Below are 16,278 nucleotides of genomic sequence, written 5' to 3' on the forward strand. Positions count from 1 at the left end.
GAAAATGGCTTAGGTGATTTTCGATTACATATTTTGTGATTTGATATGAAGACGTAGCTGAAGAGCTCAAAAATGTTTTATATTCTATTGCAGGATCAAATTTACGAGCCAGACTCAGCACGGCTTTAGCATTGAACATGGAAAGCTCGCAGCGAGAAATGACCGAAAGGATGTCAAGCTTATTGCCCGAAAATAAAAGACAAATGTCGCTTAACATTTTACCACGACGGGAACCATTCGAGATATTTTATCGACTAAATTGTGACAATTTATGCGCAGACTTTCATGAAGATCTAGAATTTCGTTTTTCTTGGGGTTTTACAGCAATAATTAATAGATTCGCAGGAAGGCAGAGTCAGAGATTAGCTATTGCCAATTATCCGCAAGAGGTAAGATGTATTGCGGATCGTTGATGTGTTTTGAATCAATTTTTTCTTTATAAAATATAAAAACACTCACTTATAAATTATAAGCGATTAACAGTGAAAATTAAGCTTTAGGAAAACAAATAATAAAATTGTCACGAGTATTTTTTAGTTAATTTAAAGTAGATTTTAATTTGATAGAATTTTAATTTGAAGCTTAATACGAAATATGTCTCAAAAAGATACAGAGAAACAAATTTATATTCTATATTATATTGTACAAAGATGTGCATATGAAATTTATAACAATCATGATTTTTCTTGACTTTTAGTTTTAGCAACTTTATTAAAGAAAAATTAATTTAAAATTTGACCAAGAATTTGCGGTTAAAGAAAATACACTTTTAGTAAAAGGCACTTTGTATAAAAATATTATTGCAATTGATAAATGGTTTTTATGTCACATTTTAAGTGTGAAAGAAATATAAAAATAATTATTTTTCCTACAGATTCCGCCATGTATCACATCACCTGCAGATAGCATCGATTCTCTCAAATTTGTTTCAAGTACATCAAACTTTCCAGCAAGATCTGATGACTGGTCATTAGCTACTCGTATAGCAGTTGCATCTGTAACATCGCAGGGTACAATGGGTGGTCTTATTGTTGCTGGTTTTGTATGTACAATTTTATTTACAATTTACTTTTACGCCCCTTATATGCAGAGAGGGAGAGAGGGGGAGGGAGAAGGGAGGGAAGACAGAGACAGACAAGTAGTGAATGTCTCATTTATATAACTTGAATACCTACTTTAAATATTTCGTATGTTTTTGATGATGCTAGAAATATCAAAGAAAAATTTTGTTTCGAAATATTGTAATAAGCAAAATTTTGCTAAGAATCATATCTTTCGAGATTTTAAAGTCATTGACATTTTTTTAAATGAAACATATTTGCATTATTATCGCGTTGTAATAACTGAAGGCAAGATCCGGTAATTTACAATCAGGTATTTATTGTAATCTTTATGTGACTTATTTAAATATGAAAAATTGAGATATATATATATATATATATATATATATATATAGATAGATGTAAATAATGAAATAACTATTAATAGAGAGATTAGTGAAGAAAATTGATTGCAAGAAATGTTCAAAATATGATGTTTATTAACTTCGATACATTTTAAACGTTTGTGTGTATACATGCATGTGCAATATGGAGGAGAGGCCGGAGAGGTTTGTGAAAAAAAGATTTCACAAATAAGTGTTTCTTCTAGATGTTAAAAACAGTAGGCTGGAGATTAATCGCTATAACTGGTGCTATATATGGTGCTTTATATCTATATGAACGTCTAACATGGACTAATAAAGCAAAGGAACGAGAATTTAAACGACAATATGTTTCGCATGCTACCAAGAAGTTACGATTGATTGTGGATCTCACTTCTGCAAATTGCAGTCACCAAGTACAACAGTACGTTATAATATCTATATGTTATAATATTTATACATCTATAATCTATACAGATACGACAGTGTACAAATATGTGTAAGAAATAATGTTGCTTTGATTTCAATTATTTTTTTGCTCTTTTTTTAACTATTTGATACTTTAAAATTAAAATGTATATATTATTATAATAGAATTTCAATTTTTTGTAAACTATATATGTATAATTAGTTAGAATAGAGATTTATGATGTAACATGTTTTTCTCTCAAAATGACTTTTCAAACTAACTTTCTCAATTGTTAAAATTTTTTTATATTACAAAACAACATATATAGGGGAGACCGGGGCTAAGCCGACAACGGGGCAAACTTGACACTAGGCTTTTTGCCAATTTAAATCTATCGTAGAAACTTGCCTTTCCTACTGTAAATGCGTCTTTATGTGCCAGTATTATCAACGGAATTTGGTAACATTCTGAGTTATAGTGTAATTTTTAACGCGACATAAGCGTTTTTGATAGTGAAAAGTAATTTTTCTGATCTCTCGAAAATGTCTACTCTTTCATCGAACTTTACTCTTGCGAATCTACCGGTAAGTGATTTTGATGGGAAATTTGATGCTCTATATGAATCCGATAATCGTTTTTGCATATTTTCAAAATTTTCATGTTTTTGAAGTGACAAAAGTGAAAAACGACGTCCGGGGCAAAGTCAACACCACGCCGTTTCGTCGGCTCCCAGTAACAAACGATGCTTGTCATGCAGCCGTATGGCTCATGACAAATGTATGCGCACGTCCGATCGCGAGTTTACCTGCATTAATTGTTTTTCAGACATGAGTTTAGATGAAGATAATTGAAAATTCAACAATTTTTGTTCTCATTATTTTAAATGATTGTTCTAGCTACTTTATTCCGAATTTTTGTACTTTTTAAATACACAATAAACAATGTATTTTCATTTTCAGACAGTAAAAAATAAGTTCCAGATCAAATTGTGTCGATCAGACAAAGTGTTGAGTTTGCCCCGGCGGGGTGTCGAGTTTGCCCCGGCATTTTTTAATTCGAAAATTTGTCTTCGCGTCACTTTTCCTTTTCTGGCGGCAAAACAAAGCGACGTACAGCAAAATTTCCTGAATCAATTTTGTACCTGAAGAAACACTCTTTAAATATGTACCATTGAATTTGCCTAAAAATTTTAATTAAATATTAAAAATTGCCTTTGAAAAAATAGTGTCGGCTTAGCCCCGGTCTCCCCTACTTATTTTTTAAATTTCTTTTCTATAATAATGTTTGGTATGATTATATATAGGGAGCTCTCTAGCACATTCGCACGGCTCTGTCATTTGGTAGATGAAACAACATCCGAGATGGATACCGAACTTAAAACTATAGCGAATACTTTAGCTGTATTGGAAAAAGCAGCAGCTAAGGCAAAGCATCTTCGAAACGAGGCCAACTTTTTAATAAATGAGCTTGATACATTTGATGCAGCTTATCTGAAACCTTTGAATTAAGTGAACAATCTGTTTTGTACACATTTATGAATTTATTGAAATAGCGTAATAACATTGATAGTGTAATAGTTTTGAAGGAATACTTATATGTGATGTAGTTGTTTAAATATCTGTAATATTTTGTTTTTAATCTAAAAATAGTAATTAAATAACATCTTATGTGACAATTGAATGATAAACATTTATATGCATAGGTATAGATTTATATTCTCATCTTATAATTTAGTGTGGTTATCTAACCCTCTTATTACAGGAAAATCATGATTTTTATATTAGATAAATCAAGAAAGAGAAATGGACAGTCGTATTTAAATTTACGATAACAATATAAGACACAATCTGTTAAAACGTACTAAAGGATTGTTTCTACCTGATACAAACTCTAGTCTTACAATTAATGTACAGGAAAATAACTTCTTACAGTAAATCATGTCAAATAACTTATTTTTTGAAATACATAGTAACTATTCTTTTCTAATAGAAAATTATAATAAATATAGTTGTTACACAAGAGAGATGAATTAAAAACAAATTTATATAATTCTCATATTTCTTACTTTCGAAAGCATTACAATATTACAAGTCATTAAATATTCTATCAAATTTTGTTTAATGAGGCTCCTATAAATCATACTTATTTTAGATTTATTACAGATGTATCAATCTTATTTAATTAAAAGAATCAAGCATATATATGTATAAAACTTTATCTTTTTATGAGACTATATTTACTGAAGAATGTATGTAATTGTAAAACTATGAATAAATATGGTTAACTGTTATGCATGAGTAATCATTTTATATTAATATTTGTTTAACAAGTTTAAGGGGGAACATATGAGTAGACCGCAAGAAAAGAAGGTGAAATTCGGGAATTTTTATCTTGGAAACTATTAATTCGATTCGATCCGGGTTTTTTTTATTTAAAAGTATCTACATTGAGGCTCGTTCACAAATTTTTTTAAGGGAATTCATTCCCTCGGAGCGCTGTTCTCGTGGCCGGCGTAAAATGTGTTCCTCGCGGACACGGTTCACGGTTCCCAGAATATCTCGAGAACGGCTGGACCGATTTGCTTCAAATTTATACACAATATTTTACGATAGTTTTTCTCGTTTCCATCGGCAGATTTCATTTAAAAAAAATTTTTTTACCGAAACGTCGACTGTTTGAACTCACATTCATTTTTCGACCCAAATTTTCGACCTTTTATAGTCTGATAAAAAAAAACTAGTTGAGTAAAGAAAAAAATCTCCCGATGGAAACGAGAAAAACTATCGTAAAACATTGTGTATAAATTTGAAGCAAATCGGTCCAGCCGTTCTCGAGATATTCTGGGAACCGTGAACCGTATCCGCGAGGAACACATTTTACGCCGGCCACGAGAACAGCGCTCCGAGGGAATGAATTCCCTTAAAAAAATTTGTGAACGTGCCTCAATGTAGATACTTTTAAATAAAAAAAAACCCGGATCGAATCGAATTAATAGTTTCCAAGATAAAAATTCCCGAATTTCACCTTCTTTTCTTGCGGTCTACTCATATGTTCCCCCTTAATAAATGTATATATTGTATTTTTATATGGTTTTATTTCATATACATTAATATACTTTTCAATATAAAAATAATTAATAGATTGCGGATTTCTATACAAATGTATTTCAAAAGATTTAAAAGATTTTTTTTAAATGTTTATATATCATGCAAGATGAGATTAAAAGAGAAATTTGTTTTGTCACAAAAATATTCTAAAAATACGTTTAATTCTACTGCGCATATTTTAAACAATTGTGTGTATTGTAAAAATAATTACATGAGATAATTAAGAATATAATAAGATATATTTTTAACAAGAAATTATATCCATGTTTTACGTAATAATGTTGAAAAAAGTATTTTTTTCTCTACAAATTACATTTCTATTATACAGTTGTAATAAAAAAAGCAAATTGTAAAAAAAATGTTATGGAATTGTTATATAATTATGTTGTTATGAAATAGTGATATTGAAGATGTGAAGATTTTGGGAAGATGTTTTATTGCATCATCTTTTAAATATTTTTATGATTTCTTTAAGACATGTGTGTTATCTGGGAAACGCAACATCTAGGAATAACAGGTCTCTGATTTAATTACAGTAATAAAAATAATAACTTTATACAGGGTGAATCTTAATGGATGCACCAACCATTTACCATAGGAGATGAGTTACCGACCGCAACTGTAATGAACCGAACGATCCATAGGTGACACCAGCTTGAATCGACCGCTTCGATCGACGAGTCCGAGGTGATGTACAGGCAAGTTAAAAACTGTGAATCAAATAACGTATATCGTATGTTCATACTTTTCTAATATATCCAACTGTCTTACGCATTTTTCTTTTTACATATAATTGTATTTAATTTGATTTCTTATTATTCTCCATCTATGCGCAACGTATTAACCGCATGTACTACGTTTACGCGAGCGTTACTTTTGTAGTAACTTACGATAATTCACTCGTTTACGCAGAGTAAATTATCGTAAGTTACTACAAAATTTCCTTTACGCGAAGGAATTATCGAAAGTTACTACAGAAGTAACGCTCGCGTAAACGTAGTAATATAGTACGGGATCCGGCCGCGTGATTTATACGTTTATCTTTATCTGTTATTTTATCGAAATGCGATTTTAATGGAAGATTACATATCAGGTCATACATCGCGGCCGGTGTGCCTAGCAAAATCTTGCCGCAAGTACCCTCAATTAGAGCTGTTTTAATTAAATTTTTTAAGACAACTTTGTTTATTTGTTTGCGAAGTAAATGAAGCGTCATCTGAAAGAGAGTGATCTAAAAAACTTGAAAAAAATAGGTTCCCACCTCTCAGTCTGCCGCAACCTCCTGGCAGCCAGATGCAAAAAGGTTCTTTTTTGTTAATTATCAACGTTCATCGTGTATCGAAACAATTTTTACACAAATTGAAGCTAAATTTTTCCTCTACACGATGGAATATGGTTGCCTGCGTAAAAGCTGCCGCAACTAGTGGTTGCCAGCATTTGAATGACTCGCTCTCGCCTGCGCGAGCTCTTCAATCTTACAATGTGTTACAATGGAATAATCACAGCAATTTCCTTGCATTTCTTTAATATTACAATAGTTTTTAAACAAGTTTTCAAAAATTCCTTTTATAAATAAATTCCGCCGCTCATTCGTCTTCCGACTCGTCTGAACTCGCAACATCATACTCCAAATCATCAGAATTATCATTCGCGTTTTCAGATCTTTCATTCATCGACACGCGCAATTTTTGTAAATTCGATGTGGCAAAATGCTACAGATCCGTGTTGTATTAAATTACGCGCTGAAGATTGCGGTTGGTTATTAGATGGTTTTTTGAAACCAACGTGGTTCGTTGGGTACCCAACGCCGTTGAAAGTCGAAGATGTATTGCGCATGTCGATGAATGAAAGTTCTGAAAACGCGAATGATAATTCTGATGATTTGGAGTATGATGCTGCGAGTTCAGACGAGTCGGAAGACGAATGAGGGGCGGAATTTATTTATAAAAGGAATTTTTGAAAACTTGTTTAGAAACTATTGTAATATTAAAGAAATTCAAGGAAATTGCTGTGATTATTCCATTGTAACACATTGTAAGATTAAAGAGCTCGCGCAGGCGAGAGCGAGTCATTCAAACGCTGGCAACCACCAGTTGCGGCAGCTTTTACGCAGGCAACCATATTCCATCGTGTAGAGGAAAAATTTAGCTTCAATTTGTGTAAAAATTGTCTCGATACACGATGAACGTTGATAATTAACGAAAAAGGACCTTTTTGCACCTGGCTGCCAGGAGGTTGCGGCAGACTGAGAGATGGCGACCTATTTTTTTCAAGTTTTTTAGATCACTCTCTTTTAGATAACGCTTCATTTCCTTCGCAAACAAATGAACGAAGTTGTCTAAAAAATTTAATTAAACAGCTCTAATTGAGGGTACTTGCGGCAAGATTTTGCTAGGCACACCGGCCGCGATGTATGACCTGATATGTAATCTTCCATTAAAATCGCATTTTGATAAAATAACAGATAAACGTATAAATCACGCGGCCGGATCCTAGACTAATAGAAAGAAATATCTTTTGTATCTGTTTCTACGTTTATGCGAGCGATTACTTCTGTGCGATAACTTACGATAATTCACTCGTTTACGCGAAGTAAATTATCATAAGTTACCACAAAATTCTGTTTACGCGTAAGAATTATCGTAAGTTACTACAGAAGTAACGCTCGCGTAAACGTAGTAAGAGTATCTTTTTTTATACGATTTTTTTTAAATATTTATATTTTAATACAGTTTTACTTGGTGGCGATTTCTTTTCACGCTTACGCGGAACATTTTAGCGCGGTAAAAAAAGAGTTGGATATAAGCGGGGAAAAAAATAAAAATATTCTACCATTCTTATACAAAATTGAGCAATTCTACTTTTCTACAAGAAATATTCTACTGCATACTTTATGGATATAAAGTAATAATGTGAAAAATTAGAAGTAATAACAGTGGACTTCCGCACCACCCTTGAGGTACCACCAATGGCGCGTTAGGTTTTTTAAAGTGGACCTTCGCCTGGAGCCATATTGTACCACATCTTTAGACCTTTTCAGTATAAAAGTTCAAATAGATACATTGAAGTCATATTGCGTAAGAGCGCACGCAGATGAAAAATTATATCAACGTGTGACCGTGCGCAACACATCACCAATTTATCATATTTTTACTTTAGTATGTGCTCGAAATGGCCCCCCTCCATTCTCTCACAAAATGTAGCCCTTGTCAAAATTGCACTCATTCTCAATTTTTATTCTCAATACACAGATGCTTACTTAAAAAAAAAGTAATGTCTACTGAAAAACACAGTAATATCTAAAGATTAAGATCGTAAGCGATACTGTCTGAAAGAAATAATAGAAAAGAAATAATTGCTGAGAAGTTCCATTATTCAATCATGTGCGATTCTGTAACCATTAAGTACTGTTGGCTCTTTATATTCGTTTTATCGCGCGAGTTCAGAGCAGTTCAGAGAGATTCATAACAGTTATTGTAGAATAGATTGTTAGCTCAGCGTTAGCGTATTAAACTGTCATTCCGGAATCTTAGGTTTGAATCCCGTCTCCCGTCAATGTGTTTTCAAAAATTGTAAAACAGTGCGTAATTTTAATTAATAAAATAGAATATGCGAAACCACGAATACAAATTAAACTTAAAAATATTCAAAAAAATTAGACCTATTTGAAAATATAAAAAGAAATTTTTTTTTTAATTATTGCACCGGAATCATTACTGATTTTTATCGTAATGGTTACTGTGAGATCCGTACTGGTTACTGAAAGAATGTTTACTGTAGTAGCGCGTAATGGTTACTGTAAGAAAGATTAAAAGTTGAGAGTGAGCAAAAATACAGGAATTATTACTGTTTTTCGGCTCTTAGTGCAGTAATTAAGTTTGCACAACGCGACTTGCTAGTGCTCAAGATCTGAAGGATTTAATTGTACGAGCTTGTCGTGCAATAAGTCCACGGGTCTTGCGCCGGGTGCATCGTGTAATTTTAAAAAAGGCTACATTTTGTGAGAGGCTGGAGGGAAACCATTTCGAGCACGCATACTGAGATAAAAACATGATAAATTGGTAATGTGTTGCGCACGGTCACGTTGATGTAATTTTTCATCTGTGTGCGTTTTTACACGCAGTAAGACTTTAGTACATCTGTTTAAACCTTTATACTGAAAAAGGTCTAAAAATGTGGTACATTACGGGTCCAGGCGAAAAAACCTAAAGCGCTATTGGTGGTACCTCAAGGGTGGTGCGGAAGCCCACTGTTATTACTTCTAATTTTTCACATTATTACTTTTATATCCATAAAGTATACAGTAGAATATTTCTTGTAGAAAAGTAGAATTGCTCAATTTTGTATAAGAATGGTAGAATATTTTTATTTTTTTTCCGCTTATATCCAACTCTTTTTTTACGCGCTAAAATGTTCCGCGTAAGCGTGAAAAGAAATCGCCACCAAGTAAAACTGTACTAAATATAAATATTTAAAAAAAATCGTATAAAAAGATACTCTTACTACGTTTACGCGAGCGTTACTTCAGTAGTAACTTACGATAATTCCTTCGCGTAAAGGAAATTTTGTAGTAACTTACGATAATTTACTCTGCGTAAACGAGTGAATTATCGTAAGTTACTACAAAAGTAACGCTCGCGTAAACGTAGTACATGCGGTTAATACGTTGCGCATAGATGGAGAATAATAAGAAATCAAATTAAATACAATTATATGTAAAAAGAAAAATGCGTAAGACAGTTGGATATATTAGAAAAGTATGAACATACGATATACGTTATTTGATTCACAGTTTTTAACTTGCCTGTACATCACCTCGGACTCGTCGATCGAAGCGGTCGATTCAAGCTGGTGTCACCTATGGATCGTTCGGTTCATTACAGTTGCGGTCGGTAACTCATCTCCTATGGTAAATGGTTGGTGCATCCATTAAGATTCACCTATATATATATACATATATAATTTACGTATATATCGTGGAAATACCAGAAAAGTAAATAATTTCTTACTTTTAATCAATTCAAAATACTTTTAAACAATTATCTGTCCCTATAAATGTTTATTCCGCATTAATTTTCGCATCTCTTTTTTGTGTGGTAGTTGATTTATTTTATCTACTTTCTTTTTCCTATGTTCCTCTCTTTCTTGTGTTTTCTGCATTGTAATTTGCAGTATAATTTCTTATAAGTTCAGTATCTTCATATTTTATAGATTCTGCAGTCATAATTGCTTTAGCGTCATCAGAAGTCTCAAAAGTTCAAAATTTCACAAAAACAAATCTTTTGAACTTAACTTTACCTTTACAAATATTATATTATACATATATTTAATATTCGTTATCTTCATTACATTCGTTACATTTTGCATTATTTTCTTTAGCTTGATTTTCTCTTTTGTTCCTTTGATTTGCAAAACGTAACCATTCTGCCGTAGTGTTCTCGAAATCAGATTCTGTATATGTGTAGTGCGATGTTATCTCTTCTAGAAAAAGGAAATCATATAAAACTAATAGAAGCATTGTAATAAGAAATTTGGTAAATTCAGCGACACACACATACATATAGACACACACATATACGTCTATAACTTACTTTTCATAATTTTGATGGAATATAAGTTGGATATTTGAAAGTTATTACGTAAACCTTTCCATGAACATTTCATGGCACACTCATTTGTTATTAATTTTTTTAAACATTTGTGTATGTGATCTTTGGCATTATTGCCACCAGTTTTTGATACAAACTGTTTCTGTAAAGAAAAGAAAAAAATTAAGAAATATATTTTACATTTACTTCAATGGATTACTGATAGAACAGTATAATATTATAAGAGGATATGATAAAGTTTAGTGAAGATATTTTTATTCAAACAATTATAGGTATGTTTTTCATCCAAAAAACTTTTACACATAGTTGAACCTTCTGGGTTTCCTCACCGCGGAACTCTTGATTAATAACGTACATCAGAAACAAAGAAATCCAAAGAAAATAAAAAATAATTCCATCGAGCTTAAACTAATTTTTAACTTCTTGTAGAAATATAATTATAAAATATACATATATTAAGTAGTGAATATGTCAATTTTATTGTACAATGTTTACTCTGTAGTTAGCAACAAACATGTTATGCAAAACATTTTAATAAAGTGTTTTTATATTAAAATGAAATACAATTGTAAGGATAGTAAAGAAATGTAAAACTTACAAATTGTGTTACTGACTCATTTGACGTTCTCAGTAAGCATTCAAATTGTTTTATCTCTTCTATTGTTTTAAGTGGCAAAAACGGTGCGATGAGATCGTCATTAATTTCAACAGAGCTTTTTGTACTTTTGTGTTTAATGGCATCTTCTATTTTATATAATCGTTGGTTAATATTTCTCAATGAAATATTTGTAGCTGCCTGCATCCGTAATATTTGGTCCAACTTTTCTACAATACAAATTCAACAATTTGATGTACGAAAAACTGATCGAATATCTTGTGTGCACAAAGTGTTAATAATACGAAAAGGGATATAATTTACCTTTTATATTACTATCCTGTACGGTTTCGGTAAGTTGCTCATATCCTAAAAAATTTTATGAAGTTAATATGCTGTATGTTACAAATAATCTCTGTTGATTTTAACAATGTATATGTATACCTTCTACTATTATAGGCATGTTACTTATTTCAGAATGTAGCCTCTCGTTAAATGTAGATGGGACTGGGTTATTTTCTGTAAATGCATTAATGACTAAATTTAATATTCCTATATTTATAATAATTACTCTATTTTTCATAATATTTCAAATCATAATACCGTTTTGCGAAATTTCGTACACACTATTTCCACTTGCATCGTTGAATGTTGCAACTTGTGGTACGTTGACATGTTTATTCTTTATTTGAACGTTTGAAGGACACGATGGTACTGTAGTAACACTACTCACATTAATCTGTTTTCCTGTACAAAAAAACAACAATTATAATTCTAATATTTTAATTTCTTTACAAATATATCACATTTTATCGAAATCAAAAGATAGAAGGATCCTTCTACAGATTTCATTATAAACATTTAAAAAAAAAGGCAGCAAAAATTATGCGTAATTATAACATAAAATAAATGTAGTACACTGTATGTTTGTACTGTATGCATTACTTTTAATATGTTTTCTACATTGGCAATTATGCTGTTCTTCCTCGCTATCACTGTATACAGTATGTCGTCTTTTTCTTTGGCCTAATCGCTCTTCATCAGTTGTCATATCGTTTAAATTGACTGCACTTTTTCGAGATGCTATAATGAAGAAAAAAGTAGCATATAAGTTTCTTGTATAAAGCATCATGATTTTTGTAACAAAGTGCGTTTCTTGATTGTAATGTGTATATATACCTATATATATATATATATATATATTTATTTATTTATTTATATATATATATATATTTATATATGTAATTTTCTACATGTCTATCAAAAGATAGCTTCCAGCTTGTATAAAAAAATGTTTTGCTTTTTAGGATTTCCTAGGAATGGTGGGTCAAGGTCAAGGTGAGCTGTAGCAAGAAGCGCTTTTTCCAGCGTGTGGTTCTGTCACATGCCGCTTACTAGGAATTGAAATTTACTGTTACTAGATGATTCTATAAGAAGCAAGATATCCTTCTTATAGCTGTAGAAAGCCACCTTTTGTTAGGCATGCTGACAGTTTGTCTTACCGCTTCCCGTGTGATTATTTACTTATATTGTTTAACTAGTTCCTTGATATCTATCACGAAATGAACAAAATGACACATAAATCATTATTCAGTTCAACTCGAATCTACATAGTACGGCTATTGTCTATAAATTTTCAGTCACCCTGTATGTGTGTGTGTGTGTGTGTGTGTATGTGTGTGTGTGTACATTATTCTTTTGTCACCATATACATAATTAAAAGTACAGGCGAGATAAAATAATGCATGTACTTACTGCAATTTGCACCATTAACTGTACGAGGCCGCCAACATTGTTGATTTTGAAGCAAAAGTCGAACATCCTTAGGCAAATCTACATGCCCATGTCTTCTCAGAATTGTAAGTAAATCGCTAGCAGCGTCATGTGCTATGTTACAATCAATAATAAATGTTTGCAAATCATCCCGTAAAGTAATATTATTCGTACAGTCAGAAACATTTGTTACTTCAAAGACGTTATATTTTATTTCAATATCTTGCTCTTCGTTATTTCGTGTTTCAAACTGTGATTCTATACTTAATTCATTTATTTCGTTTACATATGAGGGTGACGTATGACTCCTACAGGATGTATTATCAGAACTTATGGAAACAATTTCCGCTTTATCTAATAAATTAGACGATATGTTTAAAGGAGTTGAATGTAACAATTTTGAATCTTTATAACGATTTAATTCAATCTGAATTAATTGATCTTTTCGTCCTTTTGATAACGATTGGAAATCCTTAGGCATGATGATGTTCTGCTTGAAAAGATACAATCAAGCAATAAACGAAATAAATATTATTTACACACAAATATTCCATATTATAATAAATACCTATCTTCTTCTTCTTCTTCTTAGGTTTATTTTGGCTCCTGCCTCTACGAGGACAATATGGCCAGCATTTGCCACTGCTTGCATAGGCAACTGAGAGGTGCGCTGTTGTATTTGAGTGTTGACTCTACCACTTGAGTCGGACGCTATATGTAGGGGGCCAAGACTAGGGGAAATGGAAACAAGCATGGTAGAAAGAAAACAAGGTATGCTGTTGCGCATTCTTTCTAATAACCAATGAGTGTGTTAGGCCAAGCTGGAGACATATTGGTTTATTGGCCAATAGAATTAAGACCGCAGTTTTTTAAATAAGAATTAAATTCTTTTTCTGTTCTGCATATAATGCAATTTTATTTCATGTAATAATTAATTTTAAGTAAAAAATGTTAAAATTATATATAAATATTAAAATAAATGTAAAAGAAGCATGAATTGAACAATATAATAGATGTATGAAGAAAAAGTAAATAATTTTCTGAAGTTTTAAAAATATTGTGGATATAAGATAAGTTTATTTAAATACAGCAATTTCAATAAATGTAATAAATATTTTATTTTAATAACACGAGAAGTTGTGTTCAATAAGTTTATTATTGAATAGTATACAAGAAATTGATATGTGAAAATGAACATATGTGGCACGTTGATATTACAGATTTCAATACATGAATTTTGAAACTTTTTTGTATAAACGTTTTTTTTTACATCAGACACTAATTTCTTATTAATTTTTCGCAATCTTATGTACGTTCTTGTACGAACAAGACATAGCATTACTTCTTCAGGTATACCATACTCTTCTGGCATTTTTTCCATTGTTAATTTAGTTACAGTCTTAAATTTTTAGATAAGCCAGAAGTTCCGTGAAATTCTTCAAAAATCTTGTTCATTAATTAACGCTGCTTCAATGAAATGATCAGAGGGATAAATCAAATGACCATCTGATACTGTTAAAACCCAATCAGGCTTAACTTGCACTGCTAAAAGTAAAAAATATTTAAGAAATGAAAATATAAAACAACATGCAATAATTTCTTGTACAGCAATGAAGTCGTTAATACGCATGAAATCAATAAAATTGTACCTAGCATTTTCTTTTGAAGATTGCATAAAACATGTTTCTGTTTTATTTTCCATTGAAGTGTCGATCAAATTGGTCTCGGACTCACTAAAACTGTTTTTGCTGTTAAAAAAAGATATTGTAAATAGAATTTATTGCAATCTTCACATATTATAATAAGAAAACATTTTATATAATACAATAATACACACCTGCTGTTTTCACTAACATTTATTATGTTGTGTTGATTTTGCACTTGCTTTAGCACTTCTCCTTCCTTCAATAGTGGCAAGTGTTGGAATTGCATGATCATGAAGTCTTCGTAATTTCTTAGGCGAGTAATTTTCGCAGTTTGCTAAATACGCTGGCTTTGGTTTGTATAACAGCTTGGTGTAAAGTGGACAGAGCATATGCGAGCTACAAAAATTAATTTCAATAAAGTATTAAAAATATATGCCTCAATATTATAATTTATATAGATTCAAAATAGCGTACCGTTTTTTAGGTTAACTTTTTTCTTGGAAACTTTCATCCATTTTAACGCAGTTTCTTCATCCTTTGGATAAGAGAAAAATTGAATATTTTTCTCTTTTGCATTCTCACTTCTATTTTTGCATCCACTTACACTACACATAGGCATTTTAAAAAAGACAAATTAAGCCGAAACACGTTCACTTCTGACGTATGTATATACATAAAGTATATCTATATATATTCAATATGGCGCTTGCTTGGCCGTCGCCATGTCTGCGCAGAACATGCTCAATTTCGACCCCTCTAACGAGCACACCTTGTTTTCTTTCCACCATGGAAACAAGGATATGGGGGATCTCAGGAGTCGTATATGCGCGCGCAGGCGCGCGAACTTACAAATTTAAATCCGTTGACTTGCAGAATGCCATAATGAGTCTGTAAATCCTGATTGTAGGTTTTTTTAATATCGTGAGAAAATCATCGCAGTGCGGGCCCGCGAGGGATTCGACCATTCGCCGGAGACCCGCGGCCCGGTCAGACGTCAGAGGACAACGAAAGATGATGTGATTTATGTCTTGCGAGGGATCCCCGCAAGCGCACGAACCGTCGTCGACAATATTTTTTCTAAAAAGACTATGATTAAGACTGTAGTGATTCGCTCTCAGTCGGGAAACCGTGACTATCGCATCACGCTTCAAATTTAGTTTATAATACCACGGTTTGGGGGTATTGACATAAATCGTTCGAAAGAAATGATTACCTTTATGCAGAGCCCTTTTAAAAAGATAATTGTGAAATTCTATTGATAGTCTCTCTTTTTGATCGATAAACAGGTCCGAGTGAGGAAGTTTAAAGACGGGGGGTTCTTGACCATAACGAATGGCCTTTCTGGCGAGTTCGTCTGCCTTTTCGTTACCAGTGATGCCCTTGTGGGATGGAATCCAGATAAACTGTATGGTTTTTCCGCGCTCCTGCGATGCGATTAATTTAGTTTTGATGAGTGGGATCAAATAATTTGAGCGGCACGTAACCGGGTTCATTAGGGCGTCCAAATAAATACCTATGAACTATCCACAAACGGCCGTACCAGAAAGAATGGAGAAGCCTGAGAGCGGTACTCACGATCGCTGTTTCGATTTTCGGTAGAACTAGAAGGAAACCTGAGAGCGGCCATGGACGTCATGGACGCGATTTAGGCTGAGTTTCCACTGAGCGCGCGCGACGTGTGATGCGCTCAGTGGAAACTCAAGCGTCGTCTACAAT

General features: G+C 32.3%; 2 protein-coding genes and 1 long non-coding RNA gene across 7 annotated transcripts; 1 reads left to right on the forward strand and 2 right to left on the reverse strand.

Annotated features, from left to right (window-relative positions):
- The first annotated feature begins 6 nt into the window (after nucleotides 1-6).
- On the forward strand, nucleotides 7-4,122 carry LOC139785523 (transmembrane GTPase Marf-like). The gene is made up of 4 exons (XM_071724694.1): nucleotides 7-13; nucleotides 94-389; nucleotides 875-1,042; nucleotides 1,651-4,122. The coding sequence occupies exons 2-4, from the start codon at nucleotides 138-140 to the stop codon at nucleotides 1,924-1,926; spliced, it is 696 nt and encodes a 231-aa protein (XP_071580795.1). The 5' UTR covers nucleotides 7-13; nucleotides 94-137; the 3' UTR covers nucleotides 1,927-4,122.
- Nucleotides 4,123-10,246: 6,124 nt separating this feature from the next.
- On the reverse strand, nucleotides 10,247-13,637 carry LOC139785524 (uncharacterized). 4 transcript variants are annotated; one of them, XM_071724695.1, is made up of 9 exons: nucleotides 13,485-13,637; nucleotides 12,899-13,406; nucleotides 12,089-12,226; nucleotides 11,747-11,890; nucleotides 11,588-11,662; nucleotides 11,468-11,512; nucleotides 11,147-11,373; nucleotides 10,531-10,690; nucleotides 10,247-10,420 (listed from the first exon to the last, which is right to left on the reverse strand). In XM_071724695.1, the coding sequence occupies exons 2-9, from the start codon at nucleotides 13,395-13,397 to the stop codon at nucleotides 10,266-10,268; spliced, it is 1,443 nt and encodes a 480-aa protein (XP_071580796.1). In that variant the 5' UTR covers nucleotides 13,398-13,406; nucleotides 13,485-13,637; the 3' UTR covers nucleotides 10,247-10,265. The 4 variants fall into 4 exon arrangements, with proteins under 4 accessions (XP_071580796.1, XP_071580799.1, XP_071580798.1 ...); XM_071724698.1 differs by having other exon boundaries at nucleotides 12,899-13,030; nucleotides 13,485-13,625; XM_071724697.1 differs by having other exon boundaries at nucleotides 12,899-13,409; nucleotides 13,485-13,582.
- A 416-nt stretch (nucleotides 13,638-14,053) lies between these two features.
- On the reverse strand, nucleotides 14,054-16,090 carry LOC139785525 (uncharacterized). Of its 2 annotated transcripts, XR_011721975.1 has the most exons (6): nucleotides 16,076-16,090; nucleotides 15,776-15,986; nucleotides 15,037-15,648; nucleotides 14,754-14,958; nucleotides 14,566-14,664; nucleotides 14,054-14,461 (listed from the first exon to the last, which is right to left on the reverse strand). It is a non-coding gene; the product is annotated as an uncharacterized lncRNA (long non-coding RNA). The 2 variants fall into 2 exon arrangements; XR_011721974.1 differs by having other exon boundaries at nucleotides 15,037-15,986.
- Nucleotides 16,091-16,278: the final 188 nt, after the last annotated feature.

Source organism: Temnothorax nylanderi, unplaced genomic scaffold, assembly GCF_030848795.1.
Source record: "Temnothorax nylanderi isolate EJ_2023f unplaced genomic scaffold, tnyl_v1.0 TNYL_tig0822_pilon, whole genome shotgun sequence".
Lineage (NCBI taxonomy): Eukaryota > Metazoa > Arthropoda > Insecta > Hymenoptera > Formicidae > Temnothorax > Temnothorax nylanderi.

Coding starts and splice junctions, on each gene's coding strand:
- LOC139785523 (XM_071724694.1), top strand. CDS start 138: ATGGAAAGCTCGCAGCGAGAAATGACCGAAAGGATGTCAAGCTTATTG. Junction 390..874: donor TTGCCAATTATCCGCAAGAG/GTAAGATGTATT, acceptor TTTTTCCTACAG/ATTCCGCCATGTATCACATC. Junction 1,043..1,650: donor GTCTTATTGTTGCTGGTTTT/GTATGTACAATT, acceptor TGTTTCTTCTAG/ATGTTAAAAACAGTAGGCTG.
- LOC139785524 (XM_071724695.1), bottom strand. CDS start 13,397: ATGCCTAAGGATTTCCAATCGTTATCAAAAGGACGAAAAGATCAATTA. Junction 12,227..12,898: donor AGTTAATGGTGCAAATTGCA/GTAAGTACATGC, acceptor TCTTCATTATAG/CATCTCGAAAAAGTGCAGTC. Junction 10,691..11,146: donor ATGAGTCAGTAACACAATTT/GTAAGTTTTACA, acceptor TTTTCTTTACAG/AAACAGTTTGTATCAAAAAC.